The 17,219-nt window shown below is 41.8% G+C and overlaps 1 protein-coding gene across 2 annotated transcripts; it reads left to right on the top strand.

Annotated features, from left to right (window-relative positions):
* The first annotated feature begins 3 nt into the window (after positions 1 to 3).
* Positions 4 to 9,158, top strand: hbp1 (HMG-box transcription factor 1). Of its 2 annotated transcripts, none has more exons than XM_086074832.1 (11): positions 4 to 56; positions 1,166 to 1,333; positions 2,916 to 3,096; positions 3,803 to 3,923; positions 4,001 to 4,115; positions 5,087 to 5,208; positions 5,578 to 5,734; positions 5,819 to 5,963; positions 6,462 to 6,749; positions 7,529 to 7,670; positions 8,406 to 9,158. In XM_086074832.1, exons 2-11 carry the CDS (start codon positions 1,261 to 1,263, stop codon positions 8,421 to 8,423), a joined length of 1,362 nt encoding a protein of 453 aa, XP_085930958.1. In that variant the 5' UTR covers positions 4 to 56; positions 1,166 to 1,260; the 3' UTR covers positions 8,424 to 9,158. The 2 variants fall into 2 exon arrangements, with proteins under 2 accessions (XP_085930958.1, XP_085930959.1); XM_086074833.1 differs by having other exon boundaries at positions 6 to 56; positions 1,169 to 1,333.
* The last annotated feature ends 8,061 nt before the right edge of the window (positions 9,159 to 17,219 follow it).

Below are 17,219 nucleotides of genomic sequence, written 5' to 3' on the forward strand. Positions count from 1 at the left end.
CCTCCCCGAGCCCTCGAGTGAATACCTCACAGAGTTACTTGATGGCGACAGGTCTGGTAAGTGAGTGTTTGGCTACTTTTTTTTGTGTCTTCCCTCGATGAAATAAAGCTCAAAAGTGACTTTAAACGGTCGATATCCTTACAAGGCGTGTTTGTGTCACCGCCGGGGGACGTTAGCGAGGTTGTCAAACGGTTGTTGAGCGTCGAACGGCAGGTTGGCCGTCGTTTTTTCTCTCCCACTGCCTCGCTTGGCTTGTTTTTATCGCTGACAGCGATCTAAATGTGGCGACGAAAGTCATTCAATCGGTTCGATCCGCTTGACATCGTGTGTTCCGATGGGTCCCGATGTCATTCATTATCAAGAGGGCCAGCGAGCGAGGTTGCGTCATGCCCCAACTTGTTGACATTCTTTTGTTTACAGTGAAAAGGCAGCAAAAAAAAAAAAAAAAAAAAAAAAGAGCGGCCACCGCACTTTTCTTTTTTATCTCGCGATAACAAAATAGTCGTTTGAAAATGTATTTTAACGGCATTGACGGTTAGGTTGTGATAACTGGCGTTTGGCGAGTGTTTTAAGTGGCACTTTGGCAGCTGTTTGTCGACAAGGCTGCGCAGTTGGGAATGAATGAGCTCTGGTGCGCATGCGCAAGAAAGCTCGCAAGTTTAGAAGCAAGGCCTGCGCGCAGAGGGTCACGTGACCGCCCCCTATACGTTCACCACGGGGTTCGAGAGACAAAGGAATCCACCCGCCCCCGCATCTTATTGAATTTGTATCCGTGAAGGCTGCAACACTATTCCATTCAATCCGTTTTTACGCTTATGTTGTATTCAGAAGATGTTTGAGTAGAATGACAACAAAAACATCACTTCTCATCACATTATGACTTCAATCTCGAAAATATAGAACTTTTCATCTAGAAAAAGATTCTCACAAAGATATAAGTAATTTTGAAAATACGACACTTTTTATTCTAAATATTCAACCTCACAAGAGTAGTATTACATACATTACATAAAAAAAATGCAGTTATTAAAATGATAGCAACAACGTACTCATTTAAGCAACACACGGCAACTAACACAAATAGAAACGAAAGCAACATGATGCGGAACATGAAGTATTGTAACTCTACATTTTGTCATTTCACATTTCTTTTTTTTCCCAAAAGCAGGTCATGTGATGAAGATTATAAGGACGGAATCCGAGTGAGTTCGCAAGCGTCCCGTTAGTTGAAGAAGAATCAACACGTCAGTCATTGCGAGAATGGACGAGATGTACGATCCGCTCAAGTGCAACGAGGACCTGCCGTCCTCGCCCGGCTGCAACATGGACTACGGTAACGGAGATGCCAAATCGCCTTTGCGTGAAGGTTGCGCATGCAAAATACATCTTTGTTATCGTTTTTACCCGTCCCACACACTTTACGCGCTAGTTCTCGCTCTCGTACTCTCAAGAAATGGCAACCTATCATATCATATCACTTTTATAAAAGGAAAAAGGATGACTTGTTCTCATAGTTCTCCAAGTAAGAAGCAAAGCATGCCGACACATCAAACAAAAGATAATTAAACATTGTGTATTTGAATACGAACGTATGAAGTCTAACCAGTCTGTTTGCTTAATATTAGCATATAATTCAAAACATCATAGACCGGCTAACATTAGCATGGATGTCACCGTAATCATAAACCGCCATGCAGCTGCTACTTGAACACGCACGGAGCGGCAACACATACAAATAGCTTCCAATAGACAATTAAGTGTTTTCAACCAAGTTATATAATTTTGTCTAACAAATGCACACTAATGCTAACATTATGTGAAATGCCATTGACTAGGAAACGAAAATTAGCATAGATGTCACAGTTAATGTACAGATTATTAATTTTCAACCAAACAACGAAAGTTTGCTAGCTTAATGCTAGCATATAATGTCAAATGCCATTGACTAGAAAACGAAAATTAGCATATATGTCACAAGTGATATAAAAATGTAAGCATTTTCAACCAAACAACGAAAGTTTGCTAGCTTAATGCTAGCATATAATATCAAATGCCATTGACTAGAAAACAAAAATTAGCATAGATGTCACAAGTGATATAAAAATGTAAGCATTTTCAACCAAACAACGAAAGTTTGCTAGCTTAATGCTAGCATATAATGTCAAATGCCATTGACTAGAAAACAAAAATTAGCATAGATGTCACAAGTGATATAAAAATGTAAGCATTTTCAACCAAACAACGAAAGTTTGCTAGCTTAATGCTAGCATATAATGTCAAATGCCATTGACTAGAAAACGAAAATTAGCATAGATGTCACAGTTAATGTACAGATTATTAATTTTCAACCAAACAACGAAAGTTTGCTAGCTTAATGCTAGCATATAATGTCAAATGCCATTGACTAGAAAACGAAAATTAGCATAGATGTCACAAGTGATATAAAAATGTAAGCATTTTCAACCAAACAACGAAAGTTTGCTAGCTTAATGCTAGCATATAATGTCAAATGCCATTGACTAGAAAACGAAAATTAGCATAGATGTCACAAGTGATATAAAAATGTAAGCATTTTCAACCAAACAACGAAAGTTTGCTAGCTTAATGCTAGCATATAATGTCAAATGCCATTGACTAGAAAACGAAAATTAGCATAGATGTCACAAGTGATATAAAAATGTAAGCATTTTCAACCAAACAACGAAAGTTTGCTAGCTTAATGCTAGCATATCATTGGAAACCCTATACACGTGCTAACAGAAATTAAGGTAATTACAACCCTTCAAACAAGTCTACTTTAATACCGACAAGCAGAGCTCAGATACTCAAAATTCAGAATTGAAAGTGTTATCTTGCAAATGTGCGCTATTGTGCGGTTTTACTGCGTACTGACGTACTTGCTGCCAAACGCGCAGACGACATGCCGGAGTTGCAGGCGGTGGAAGAGGACCAGAGGTCCCCGGGCTTGTTCCAGGTGGGCGCCGGAGTGTCGCACCAGGAGACGAGCGGCTGGGCCAGCACCAACTGGCTGGCCGAGCTGGCCAACATCGCCACCAGTCCTCAGAGCCCGCTGCTCAAAGACGCCCCCTATAAAAGGTTCGCGACATCGCGTCACTTCGTTTTGGGGGTTTTTGGTCAAGACAACATTTGGGCTGAGTGAAAATTGGGACCTTTTGGGGAGGTCAGTTGTTGTCAGGATTTGGTCAAATTCTCTTATTTTTGTCTATTTTTTGCCAGACAATTGGAATTTTGGGGCATTTATTATTTTGTCCATTGTAGGAGTTCATTTCCAATTTTTGTCAGATTTCAGTCCCTTTCTGGCATATTTTTGCCATTTTTTTTTGTTTAAAAAAAAATAAGAAGATTTTTCTTTATCAGGTTCTGTACAGAACCTCATGTATTGTCCTTTCTTGTTCTTCTTATGTGGGGACTTTTGGCAAAGTATTTTACCGATTGGTACATTAGCACCACCAACTGATATTGTCCTACTGTAAGGAAACCAATGTGAATTGATGTTGGACAAAGGTGATGTTAGATGGCGACATCTAGTGGTGGGAGTCTGGACTGCGCTCACATTTTTGCTCGTATCTCAAGACAAAAAAAATTGTCCACCACAGGAGTAATTCGTATTTTTTGGGGATACTTTTGCCTTTACGTTAGCCCTCGTACGATAATGCACGTGTACCTAATGAAGTGTCTGGTGGTAACAACACGCAAAGAGCACGCGGGAACGTTTTTGAAGTGTGACAGAGGAAATGGTTTCAACTTCTTGTCTTTGTTGTGGTCTTTCCTCCAACGGCAGATCATCTCCAGTCCACATCTTTGGCAGCAGCAACAGTTTACATTCCTACGCCCGTCCTCCTCTGGCCAGCAGCGCGCCCAACCCCTCCAGAGGTCACCTCAGGGAGCGCAGGCGTGTCCGGGTAACTCGCGCGCTATCGTCATGATCCCATCACATGCTGGCGTTTCTCTCACGCTCGCTCCTCGTCACGTACGACAGGCCAGCAGCGAGTCCGAGTCGGGAGTTTTCTCCATGTCGTCGTCCTTTTCTGATGACGAAGACATGGCCTGGTCTCATTCGTGGCCCTCCACCGCCTGGCACTGCTTCCTGAAAGGTTGGTGGCACGCCATCAAAAACACACGCACACGGGGTGGTCGGAGTTCCGCCGATATGGCGGCGGCAAAGTTGGAAGATGTTGTAGGAGTTGGTAATTGTAGAAATGTGTTTAAAGAGCAACAATCTTAGTTTATTCGCTGTTTGTTTTTTGTTTTTTTAAGTTTTCGCTTTGCCCATTTTTTGTCAGATTTCTTTTTAATCAGTAGTTTTCGTCCCTTATTTTATCATGTTTTTGTCAATTGCTTTTGACTTGCAATTTCGTCAGAATTATTTCTATTTTTTAAAATATTTTTTGTCAAGACTTTATTTTTCTATTATTGTGTTAATCTTTGCCAGATTTGTATCTAAGGCTTGCTAAACTTGAATTAAATCCCCCCCCCCCCAACCCTGATTTAATTTTACTCCATTTTTGTCATATTTGTAAGATTTTTTCTGATTTCCTTTGACAATTTTTTTTGTATAAAAAAAAAAGTTTTGTCAAATTTTGCCTAATTTTATCACGGTTTTGTCAATTGCTTTGCCAGACTTTTGGAATTTTGTCAGAAATATATATATATCTTTTAATCATTTTATAATAATTTTTGTCAAGAGTTTTATCTATTATTTTGCCAGATTTTTATCTGAGCTCACCAGATTTAAATTCAACACCCCTCCACACAATTTTGGTCAGATTTATTATCTTAATTTTTTTCCCCCTTCATTTTTGTCATATTTGTAAGATTTTTCCTCCATTTTTTTGTCCGCTTTGTTGCAATTTTTCTATATTTTGGCAGCTATGCCTCATTTTTTTCTGTAATGTCAAAATGTTGCCTGACTTTTTTTCATTCAAGGTGTTCCTCTTTTGCGCAAAATAGTTCATTGCGCATCTCGAAAGTACGTCCTGTATGTGGAGAAAGTTGTAAACGGAAAACCCCCTTTATATGACTATAAGTATACGGGATGCATACTGAGAAGAATTTGGTGTTGCAGGAACCCGCCTTCGTTTCCATCGCGGCCTAAACGTGGAGTGGCAGGAGGCAGACGAGCTCGGGGACTCTGATGACGATTCCGACGACGACAGCATGATGCAGTCTTCCGCCTCCTCACTTAAGGTTCGTGGGCCCCAACCTTCACCGACTGCATCAAAGCCTTTGTTGCAGTGTACTCAGGATGACCACAAGGTGGCAGCAGTCTGTGTTCTCATAAGAATACGACCACAGTGAATAACAGATTTTTTTTTTTATGCCACGTGAACACGTATTCTTAAACCCGCCAGCAAACTACTTCATTCATCTGTTACTTGTTATTTTGTCATTTTTTTCCCATCAAACTTTATCTGTTTTTGTCATTTTTTTCCTCTTCTTTTTTAAGATGAGTGAATAATTTTTTTTTTATATATAAAAAAAATTATGACAAGTATCGACAATTTATTTGTATTTTTTTTTTTTTGAAGCTTGATCCGTCCCTTTCCACATTTTCAGAGATTTGGCTCCAAGGGCTTGAAGCTGATAAGCCACGAAGAGACCTTGTCTTACGGCCAGGCAATTCTAAAGCTCACCTTTGACCCCGGCTCTCTCGAAGATGGCCTTTTAACCGCCGAATGCCGACTGGACCACCCCTTTTTTGTCAGGAGTAAAGGTACAGGAACCGATGGCTAGTTTGCAGTTTTGAGCAAGAATCTTGAAGGTGTGTTTTTAATTTGTTGTCCATCTGCGTCGTCAGGGTGGGCCTCCTTTTATCCGAGCCTTACCGTGGTGCATCATGGGATTCCTTGCTACGAGATGCAGCTTGGCGACATGTGCCTGCCGCCAAGCCACCCTGATGCCATCAAATGTGACGATTCGGTGGTTTTTGATACTTTTAGAAGGTTCGTGTATGTCTGTGGTGTTTGGACGTTCTCAACACATCCATGTTTGCAATTGAGTGAATGTATCCTAGTAAAAATGTATGATGGCTTTAATGACTCTAAAGTAAAAAAAAAAAAACGTTTAGTTGCTGCCCCAGTGAAGGGATACATTTGCGGGAAATGCACTAAAACACATCAGGTGTACAGTGCATCAAAAAACATGAAAAATTATGTTTTATAATGGGCCAAAATTTGGACATGTTTACTCATGTGTACTATAAAAAAAAATTCCCACATAATAATGACAATAATAAATGTGAAATTTTGGATGGTGCCATTTTGAACTTCAATATGTTTTGGACAATTAGGTGCAATTTAAGCTCAGTCAGTGATTTATTCATATGCCTCATATTTGATATTATTATTAATAAAAAAGCAAAAAGCCAAAAATTGAAACTTTCCTTACGAGAGTTTTAAGAATCCCAGTGACAGCAACGTGAATGCGTGTGCGTGTCACAGTTACGACTTCACCCCGCTGGACTCGTCCGCCGTGTACGTCCTGAGCAGCATGGCCCGCCAGCGCCGGACCTCCCTGTCCAGCTGCCGCGGCGCCAGCCCGGACAGCGACAAACTGGAGCGCTCTGCCTCGCCGCAGTCGGCCGGCGGCAAGTCGGGTCGGGGCCAGGCCTCGGGGGGCGGCGGGGGCGCCACGCCCACCAAATGCAAGCGGCCCATGAACGCCTTCATGCTTTTCGCCAAGAAGTACCGAGTGGAGTACACGCAGATGTACCCGGGCAAAGACAACAGGTGTGCGCTCTTACTCCTACTCTCAGGTTTGCATTGTGACTTTTTTAGGACTGTCATTATCGAATCGTTTTATAATCAATTATCCTTCCATGGAATAATCGCCACAACCCCGTAACATTTTAATTATTATTTTTTGATCATCCACTAAGGTTGAACCTGAGTTCAACTACTAATTATTTATTATCTTTTGTGCATGAGCATTATGAAGCACCATCAAAATTAGCCTATGCTAAACTATTAGCAATCCCGATTACCATTAGCACGCCATTGATTACCATTTAAGGTAAACAAACACTAACTATAATGTAGTTCACATATACAAAAGTACATCTACATGAGTCGAATTGAGTGGCTATAACTACTAATTATTTATTGTCTCCTGTGCATGAGCATTATTAAACACCAATAAAATTAGCCAATGCTAAATGTCAGCAATCGCGATTAGCATGAGCACGCTAGCGATGACCATTTAAGGTAAATAAACTATTATTTAGTTCACACACATCATTATATCTACATTACACATGTAAGTGTCTTAAAAGTCAATTACCGATGATGTTTCAGTACACGACTGGAGCCGCTTGAGTTAGCCACAATGCGCTAAATAATTTTCTGACGGCGGCGCAGACAAGGTTCCAGCGGAGCTTCGAGGCAGCCATTTTTTCCGTCTACCTCTTTTTAAAGTTGGCATATCCGATTTTTTTCCCGCCCTAGCCTTTATTTATTTTATTGTTTTACCAGCCAGTCTAAGAAGTGTGACTCTGACTTCTCCCTTCCAGAGCCATTAGCGTCATCCTGGGCGACAAGTGGAAGAAGATGAAGAGCGAGGAGCGGCGCTTGTACACCATGGAGGCCAAGGCTCTGGCCGAGGAGCAGAAGCGCCTCAACCCCGATTGCTGGAAGCGGAAAAGAACCAACTCTGTAAGCCCGTCGCTTCATATTTAGTCGTACTGCAGCGCTGCCCTGACTTATGAGTGCCCCAACTTACAAGCTCTTTGAGTTACAAGTGTTGCACGGTGAGAGTGAAAAAAGGAGAGCAATCAAGATACTAGCTAGCTCCCCGGGTGCTTGTTTACCTGCCAGGGAGCTAGCTAGCCTGCCACAGTTAGCTCCTTAGCTAGCTCCCCGGGTGCTTGTTTACCTGCCCCGCAGGTGCTAGCTAGCTAGCTAGCTCCCCGGGTGCTTGTTTACCTGCTAGAGAGATAGCTAGCCAGCCACAGTTTGGCCCCAGGTGCTAGCTCGCTAGCTCCTTAGCTAGCTCCCCGGGTGCTTGTTTACCTGCTAGGGAGTTAGTTAGCCTGCCACAGTTTGGCCTTAGCCCCAGGTGCTAGCTAACTAGCTCCCCGGGTGCTTACTTGCTAGGGAACTAGCTAGCTAGCATGAGGGGCTAAAGCCAAACTGTGGCAGGGTTTTTACTTTCTGGACCTGGATTTGCCATCTCGGTACTACAGTGTATATAGGGTAAATAATACACTTTATAAAAATCTAGAAAAACTATATATTTATATCTTCCTTTATTAAGTTTTTAACACGGTACTTAACTGCTGATATCATTTTTTTTAATGAAAAGAAGAAAATATGTTCTTTGGGGTCTGGAATGGGTTTTTGCGTACAATTAGTCAAGCCAGTCCAAATTGAACCTGTGTCTTGTGACAGGGTTCCCAGCAGACTTAAGAAGAATCCCTGCACGCTTGACACCCGGCTCTTTGGCTCGCCTCCCTTCTTGACGGCCGACCGCGAGAATGCCGACTCCGCCTACTTTCGTAAACCTTTCAACGGAAGCAGGACGGACGTTCGAAAGCCGGCATGCCGCTTCGCCACTAACTAAGTGCGTATATTTTCTTACTCTATCGCTAATGCAAAAGGACCTTGTATTCCTCTTTTGGTAGGAATGAACCTCCTGCTTTTATTTCATACGGAAACTTAGCCTGTGGTGCTATGTATGCTTCACTATAGCAAAAGTCAACACGTCTAGTTATAATTGTATAAAAGGGGGATTTTACGGCAACGTTTCTCACTCACTTCCTCGTGATATTTTTCAGGATATTGCACATAAACGGCAAACCTGTCATGCCTTTCGATAATGTTGTAGAAATCTGTTCAATCTCCCTGGGATCTGTAGCCAACTTAGTCTTTCATAGACTTTTGCCATACGTTGATCAGTGATCAGTTTACACTCAAGTCACCGAGCACTTCAGGCCTTTTCGCTGTCAGTGTTCATTCCTATTGCACTTTATATCGTGTTATGAATAAATATGTAATCTTCAACTATACAGCCTTTGTATTCTAGAGGAAATGTGTTTGTGCTCGCTTTCAGGTCGCAATAATGTTCATAATGTACAGGTTTCACAGCCCGGAATTGCACAGAATATCCTTGTATCATATTATAAATAATTTTTGTAAAACTTGCATCGTCTCTCTTGTGTGCTTTGTGCTTCCCCCCCACCAGCTCTCATTTGCTTTTCGTTAGTCACCATTTGGCCCATTAGACACGCCGCAGCGGGCAAATCCGGGAACGCTTGATGCCAATTACACTTGGAAAGTGTCTTTTTCTTTTTCTCCGCTATCTGCGGCAACATTAAAAACAAAAGTGCAAGCAGCAACTGCACTTAAGCTTTCATTTAAGACCACCCCTTCAAATGGTGATGAACACAATGTATTATCATAACAATTTATATTACACAAATTGTCCACATAAGAAATTATTTTAAATTGCACATGCTCATTTTTTGGTTTTCTTTTTATTTAATATTCAATTAATAGGTAGGGCCAGACCAATTAATCGGCCGCTGATTATTGCCCTTCAAACACCAACCAAAACAATCGGCCAATTATTTTTTCCTTAAAACGTTATCATATGAAAGTACACTGAACGCACTATTTTGCTTGTGTAGCATTAGCAAGTGCGCATAGTGTGTTATTCTGTTCTCCCTAAGCGCCCTTTAAGTCGTTAGATGACACCCCAGTTTGGGTAAAACTAAACACACGAAGATAATAATAACATCCATTGTATATTTAAATACAAAACATGCTTTGTTTTTAAATCGCTAGCCTAGTGCTAATGCTAAAAGCGAAGGGAGGATTACATTTGAATGCTAACAGGAAGTTAGCATCGACTTCGGGAGTTTTTTCTTCAAATAACGAATATTCACACATAAATGCCGTGGGAACACATACCCACAGGTAAGATAACACTACACAAAAGCACAAATTATTCTTGTGTGAAAAATTATCCCAAAAAAAAGAAAGAAGAATTTAATCGTAAATCCAGTCCAGTAACTTACTTCTGTACTCACTTCAACCGTGTACACACCATGGAGGCAGGGCACCACACTGCCCCCAAGTGGCCAAAACGCACAGAACAATCAACAATTTTTTTCAGTTGCTACTATTTTAGTTTATTTATTTTAGTAATTAGTTTTTTATATTTATAAAATAGCTGAAGTTGTAGAAGCCTGAACTAGTGAAATTGAAGGTAGATTTGATTGACATGGCAACAGATTGTGGCTGAAATCTGATTGGATAAAAACCAAAACAAAAAAACTGCTGGAACCAAACTGCAGTGCTGCAAAGAATAAATGAATAATAATTATTAAATGGCATTAATTTATTTAAATTCTAATATTTGATCCATCAAATTGTATTTAATGGATCAGCTATTAGAATTGATCAATATGCAACCTAGCACCCAACTGCCATTCCCATTGCTACAGGCAGAGGGCGCAAATGCTCAGTAAAAGTACAGCACTGTATACTTGTATATTTGAAGTCAGAACGACTGTACTCGATTGAGTAGTGTGGCTCGCGAAATGACGCGATCAATGCCATCAATCACTAACTTTGCACCCAATCGAAACAAGTTCCAAAGTGGTCGGCCTCCATGGCCGCTGCTCTGAAAATAGCAACACGCTTTGTCGTCATTCTGCGAGGGTGACTCCAAAGTGATGGCCGCTCGCTCTGCACGCCTCATGAAATAACAATGATCAACACCCCGCAAGCCTCGCAAGCGCAGGAATCTAATTATAGCTCATATCGGAAACACTAGCGCTCCCAAATGAGCCCGCTTGAATACTTTATGGAGTATTTCAGGCAGCGCCTCTCAACGGCGTTCCATTTTGGAAAAGGGCAACCGAGAAGTGGCTCATGAGTCACTAATCCATATCCATTTCCCTCGTCCTGTCACGTGGCCATTTACTCACAGAATGGGATGCTTGTCATCCAATCGCATGCAGAAAAAACGAGCATCATCACGCTCCCGTTCACACCTGAAGACAATTTTGGAACGCCAGAGGAAGCTGGAGTACTTGGAGAAAACACAGAACATAAACACGTTCAAGCAGGAGGGACTCAAACCCAGAACTTCACCACTGTGCGAACCAGTAATGCCCATGCTTGTAAGTAAAGAGCTTTATTTCTGTGGCACCTTTCACATGAAAGTTAGATTCAAACAGTGACCAAAGCAATAAAATATCAGTGGCTAACACTGAACATCATTTTAGCCTTTAGCTCGGCAACACTCGGACGTCTGACAAGTTGAGGAAACGTCGGCGTGGCATCCTGTCAAAAGTCAGCCCTTCGAAAGAAAAGCAGCCCCGGTATAAAAGCAGTTTCACTACACTTTCTTTGGGCATTTGGTGGATTATTTGTAAGTCACATTCAAATCATTTGTTGTGCTTGTTTATTGAATGTGATTGCAAACAAGCCACGTGTGGACCACAGAAATATTGTGTGCTTTTGTTTTGAAAGTCTCACTTTGGACAGGATGTTACGCTAATGTTGCCCTATTTGTGTGCTTTTGTTTTGAAAGTCTCACTTTGGACAGGATGTTACGCTAATGTTGCCCTATTTGTCAGTACACCTTGCCATGTCTTAAAAATAAATACATTAATTAAAAAAAGAAAAAACAACTTTCCATGTCTTAAACCTTTTTTTAATTTGCACTTAAAAAACAACAACTTTTGTATGAAAACTAAGCTGAAGTGTAAAAACTGGGACAAAATGGAGGAAAAAACAAATTGTAAGAAAATAGAGCATAGACATACGAAAACTGATGTTTCACTGTACAGTGGAAAACGGCACTTAAAGGACACAAGAAGAAAATAATGCTAATAATTAGACTACTAAAATGATGATTTGATGATTGATTTGCTTAACTGTATCTAATATTGTGGCAGGCGCGAGTGCAGTTTCCAACATTGAGCTCACAGTGGTCTCTTCTCTTGTGACAGAACAGACTGGACGGCAACAGATTTCCGTTGTAATAATTCATGATCAGATCCGGATGCTCTCAGCTTTCATTTGACTTCCATGTTCAAAAATTGTTTTTAAATGTTACATTGAACTCTTCTAAGGACTTTGCACGGATTCTTCTTGTTTTCTGAATTCTATTGTGGAATTTGTGCCTCTGGAACGTAACCTCGCGGCAAACGTTGACTTTAGTGCGCAAGCAGCGTGAGGTTAACTAGGCCGCATTTCCCTATTGGGGTTGTGTGTAAATATGCTGCAAACTATATTTAGCTTGTGCGCTGGCCTTCTCATTAGCGATGCAGTAATGAGACCGTTTCGGCCTCCCCGACGGCAATAAATGACGTTGGCATTTTGCAAATTCGTTTATTGCAGCGTGCGCCGACGCCGTGTGTAAACCGACGACCTTTGCGTGCATTAAAATATTTCTCTGATGTGATCGCTGGAGGGGGGGGGGGGGGGTGCATCAGATGATTGGTTAATCTTGCTTCGACATGGAAAATAAGTCATTGCCTCACATTCCCACCTATGGACAATTTTTAGAGTTTTCCCTCAAGCTAACATGCAGCGATGCCAAATCCAGGTCCAAAAAGTAAAAACCCTGCCACAGTTTGGCTTTAGCCACAGGTGCTAGTTAGCTAGCTCGCTAGCTAGATCCCATGGTGCTCATTTAGCTGCTAGGCAGCTATCTAGCTAGCACCCAAGGTGCTCGTTTACCCGCTAGGGAGCTAGCTAGCACCCAAGGTGCTCGTTTACCTGCTAGGGAGCTAGCTAGCACTAAGGGCTAAAGCCAAAGTGTGGCAGGGTTTTTACTTTCTGGACCTGAATTTGCCACCTCTGGTGTTTTACAATGTGGAAGGGAACCGTACAACATCCTAACTTCACAGAGTCAGGCCTGAGCTGAGATTCGAACACAGAACCTCTCAACTGCAAGGCAGGCCTGTTGACTGACTACTACTCACCATGATGCCAGTCGAACCGTGTAAAAGTCATTCTGTATTGGAAGACGAAATATCATATAATGAAAAAGTATAATGGAGCCGCACGGTGGGGCTAGTGGTTATCTAGTCTGCCTTGCATTTCTGAGGTTCTGGGTTCAAATCAGAGCAACAACGAAAAGTCAGGCACAACGGACATGTTGTTGGTCTTCCCAACCACTAGAGGGCGCATGTTCATGATCTCCACCATTAGCTTCAAACAGGAAGTGCCACACGAGGCGGTCTCTGTGGAAAAACTGTTGCACAGACGTTGGAGATGTGATCTGTAAGCTGCTTTGTATTTCTCTACTTTTCTTTTAAATGTCTTCAATTCTTCTGTTTTTGTTCCGAAGACACCAACCAAGAAGAAAACAAAATATTAGCAAGTTCATCCTCAAACCGTCATGTCGGCAACCTGGAGGTTAAGATCGTTAGCATAGCATAGCATAGCATAGCATAGCATAGCATAGCGCAACAGTCAACAAACATTCAGTCATACAATCTAAAGCACACATTTGAAAAAGGAATAATTTAAATTTAAATGTAGAATTTAATATATTGTTTCATTTCATTTGTGTTTATTTGTAATGTTTTATGTTAAGTTGCGTCTTCGAAATATACGAGGTCATCACGTGAGCGCCCACAAATGGCGCCGTCCTGGTGAGTCAGCGTCACTCAGGGCTTGTATTTCACTAAATCGATTATTGTTATTATTTTATAGAAACCACAAGGCAGCATTGAATGAGTGAGAAAACGCAGCAAGGCTCTTGTTTTTACACCGCAAAACGTTTCGCTGCATGTTTTAAGAAGACAATTTGAAGCGAGTCAAAAATGTACAAAGAGGCATTTCGGCCGTGTCACGGTTGTTCGCTTCTGTCGCGCTGCCATAGGATTAAAATCCCCAATCAACGTTTGCTCCCTGGGAAGAAGACGGATGGACAGAAAGAGGGACGAGTGAAGGGAACAATAAGATCGGAAAGAGGGAACGCGCGCGGGCGCGAGATGATGATAGCTGCCGGCTGCCACCCAAATCGCAAGCTGCACCTCAATCAACACTTCCTAATTAGGGGCAATTAAGCAGTAATTGAGCGAGCGAGAAGGCAGCCGGCTCTCTCGCTCGCTCGCTCTCTCGCTCGATCTCTCGATCTCTCCCCGTCTGTGTGTGTTTTGGTCACAGTGCAATGTTCACGGCAGCCTGGAGGCCAAATGACATTTTGTCAAGAAGGCATTCATTAAAAAAAAAGAAAAAGAAAACAGCTGAGGCCATAACATTAGGTACTCCTGCACTTGTAACCAAAATCAATAATATAAATTGAATTTCTCCGTGAGAGAATACAATATCAAATGTAAATAAAATATACATGAATGATGAGGAGTAGGATTTCTACCATTATAATTATCTTTATATGATTGTAACATGAACAAATTGAAGTTCCCTTGGGGGGGATTAGAGTTTGTAGTAAAAAAATAAAAAAATAAATAACAAATAGACCAGACGTGATGCGTTTTTCAAATTTGTGTATTGAATCCACAGCTGTCTTAATTTTTTCTGAATTTAATTGATTAATTGATTTTGACTGTGTTAACCAGAACAACAAACAATTTATCGAAATCGGCCATCTTTGTTGTTTACATTTTCCTCAAACGCTTTTGAGGTAACCTTGCCAGCAAGCTGAATTCTCGCGGTATTTGTTCAAAACGCTACAAGAAATACATCTGAGCATTTTTTTTGGTCGAACCAATCAGGCGTTGCTTAGGGCGGGACATGCAGCTGTGACGAAACCAGGAAGCGCCGACACCGGAGGGAAACAAACAAACCTAACATAGACGACTGGATGCTGCAAATAATTCTGTTCATCGTTTCCTTGTGGAATGTTGAACAGCTGGAGGCGCTTCGTGCATTTCTATCTGTTAAAGACGTTCGTGATTTTTTTTTTCCCCCCCTTTCTTTTTCTCCAAGACGACATTTTCATCCGTTGCTGTGATTGGTCCAAAACAAATGCGCACGAGATGCCGCATCGTCCAATCAGCTGCAAGTTATTGTACAGCAAGTCCCTCCTTTCCCCAACGGATCTGCCGAGGCGAAGGTCCGGATTAATGATGTGAAGAACTCCCTTGAGTGAATCTCAATTCTCAATCTGTCTTGTGAGGCTCGCTTTTGCGGTCCCAATTGGGAGCGTCCAAGTGGAATGTGACTGTCGGGTTCAGTCAACCGAGAACATTCACTAAACAACAAGACAAGGAAGGAAGACAAGAGACTTTGATTCTTTTTTGATTGTTACAATCTCCTGCCGCTCTGAAGCACACTTTGCCGAGCCCTCTCTCTTTTATTTCCTTAGGGTGGTCCCTAGTGACACAGCCGTTGCTGCTCTAAAGGTTGGGGGAGCACACAGCAGAAAGATACGAGTCGTTGCGCAGATGTGGTTTTTTTGGGCGCTGAAAGTTTCAACAAACAAACAAAAGGTGTTATACTGCTGAATAAATGGCTTTGCAATACTATAAGAGTAAATATGGGATAACTTGAAATTAGCATCAGGACCATGGAACAATGTTGCGATGGGCGGCCTGCAAGTAGGCGTGGCTCAATTTTTGCCCAAATTTCATTTGCCCGGCTCTGGAATTAGAACTCCTCACATACAAATACGTGGCAGTAAAAGCTGAACCGTTGATGTCGAACGTTTTCAGACGAATACGCGTTCACTACGCTATCATGTCGCGTTGTGCTGCTGCCAGCGTTGCGTCCCTCCGCCACGTGTGTCTCGGCCTTAATTGGATGGTGTGTGAACATGACCAGAAAGGGGTGGAATCACTCAAATGTTCCATTTCTCTCTCTCTCAGGTTTGAGCAGACGGCAAAGGCAACGGAACCCCCCCCCCCCCCCCCCCCACCCCCCCGCTGATACAATTTGCACTTTGCCGCGCCGGCTCGATAACACGGAACCGAGAGCAGAATGAAAGCTTTGCTTGCGAGCGTCTGGGCCTCGCTTTGCGTTTGCGCGCCGTCGCATATTGGATGCGGGCAGAAGCGGGCCCAGCTGGGTCCGGGGCTGACTCACTTCCCAGGTGGCTGATTTGATATCAAAGCGCGAGACCTTTTTAATCAACTGCGCACGGAGGCGCTTGATTAAGAAGTTGAACAGTAAATGAAGGCGTTTTTTTTTTATTCATCATTCAGAGTCATTTGGCAACGTGTCGCGACTCGCGGTTAAATTGGAGCGATGGCAAACGGAAGGCGAGCCTTTTGGGGTTTGGAAATGCTGGAAGGACAGAAATAACCCCGTGAGGAGGCCGATCTTATTCAGGGTATCGTTTATCAGCCAGGATCTTTTCCACTCATGCCAACATTAATTGTGCTGTACAACATCGTACGTGTATTCGCACGCATTTAAAATAAATAAATAAATAAATAACATGAGCTCGGTCAAAAACGGCATCTTTGTAAAGACGAGACGACACATGACGTGACAACATTGTGGTGTGTCGTAATTGCCGTTTCTAAAAGTGTTACGATGACGTCAAGTTTGCGTTCATTCATCAGCATCCTGAAAACATCTTGTAAAAAGCACTCTTAAAAAAAAACATACAGTAATAATTAAATATAAAAAGTAACAAATTGAACAATTTGCTCATCATGATAATTAAATGCTGCATTGTGCAGTTCCTTATGGTACCACCAGGTGGCAGAATGATGCACGAAGACAGATTGGATGATGAAACCCAGAAGAAGAACATCACTAAGCTGTAGTTTTTGCCAGAAGAAAAAATATATATATACCGTGAGTTTTTTGTGAGATTTTCTACCACATGTATTTAATATTGTGTAAATACCGCGCCATCAATGCAGAATTTGCCAATATATGTTAGCATTAAGCTAGCAGTCTTTTTTTTTATGGCAAAACGGATGTGGATTGGGTAAATATACAATGTGCAATTCTTTGTTGTTGTCTTGTTTTGCGATATAATAATACTAATTAATATGTATTAAAATCCAGACATTAACGGCATTTAACACCCTGGAGCAAACGTTTGCCCTTTTTGTGTGTGTTTTTTCCCCCCAAGAATTGTTGTGGGCCACTTATGTCATTGTGTTGTTTTTTTGCCGCGTAACAACACCCACATAATACTTCCGATTTCCACCGTTGTCCGATTTCACGTTACTTGCAGTATTTGCGCAATTTAATGTTAAATATCAACTCCTATTCATTTTCAATGGGACAGACCTTGAAATTGTTCCAAGTAGCACTTGTCAC

This window comes from Leptonotus elevatus, chromosome 4 (assembly GCF_054856555.1).
Source record: "Leptonotus elevatus isolate MCC_2025b chromosome 4, RoL_Lele_1.0, whole genome shotgun sequence".
Taxonomy (NCBI): Eukaryota; Metazoa; Chordata; class Actinopteri; order Syngnathiformes; family Syngnathidae; genus Leptonotus; species Leptonotus elevatus.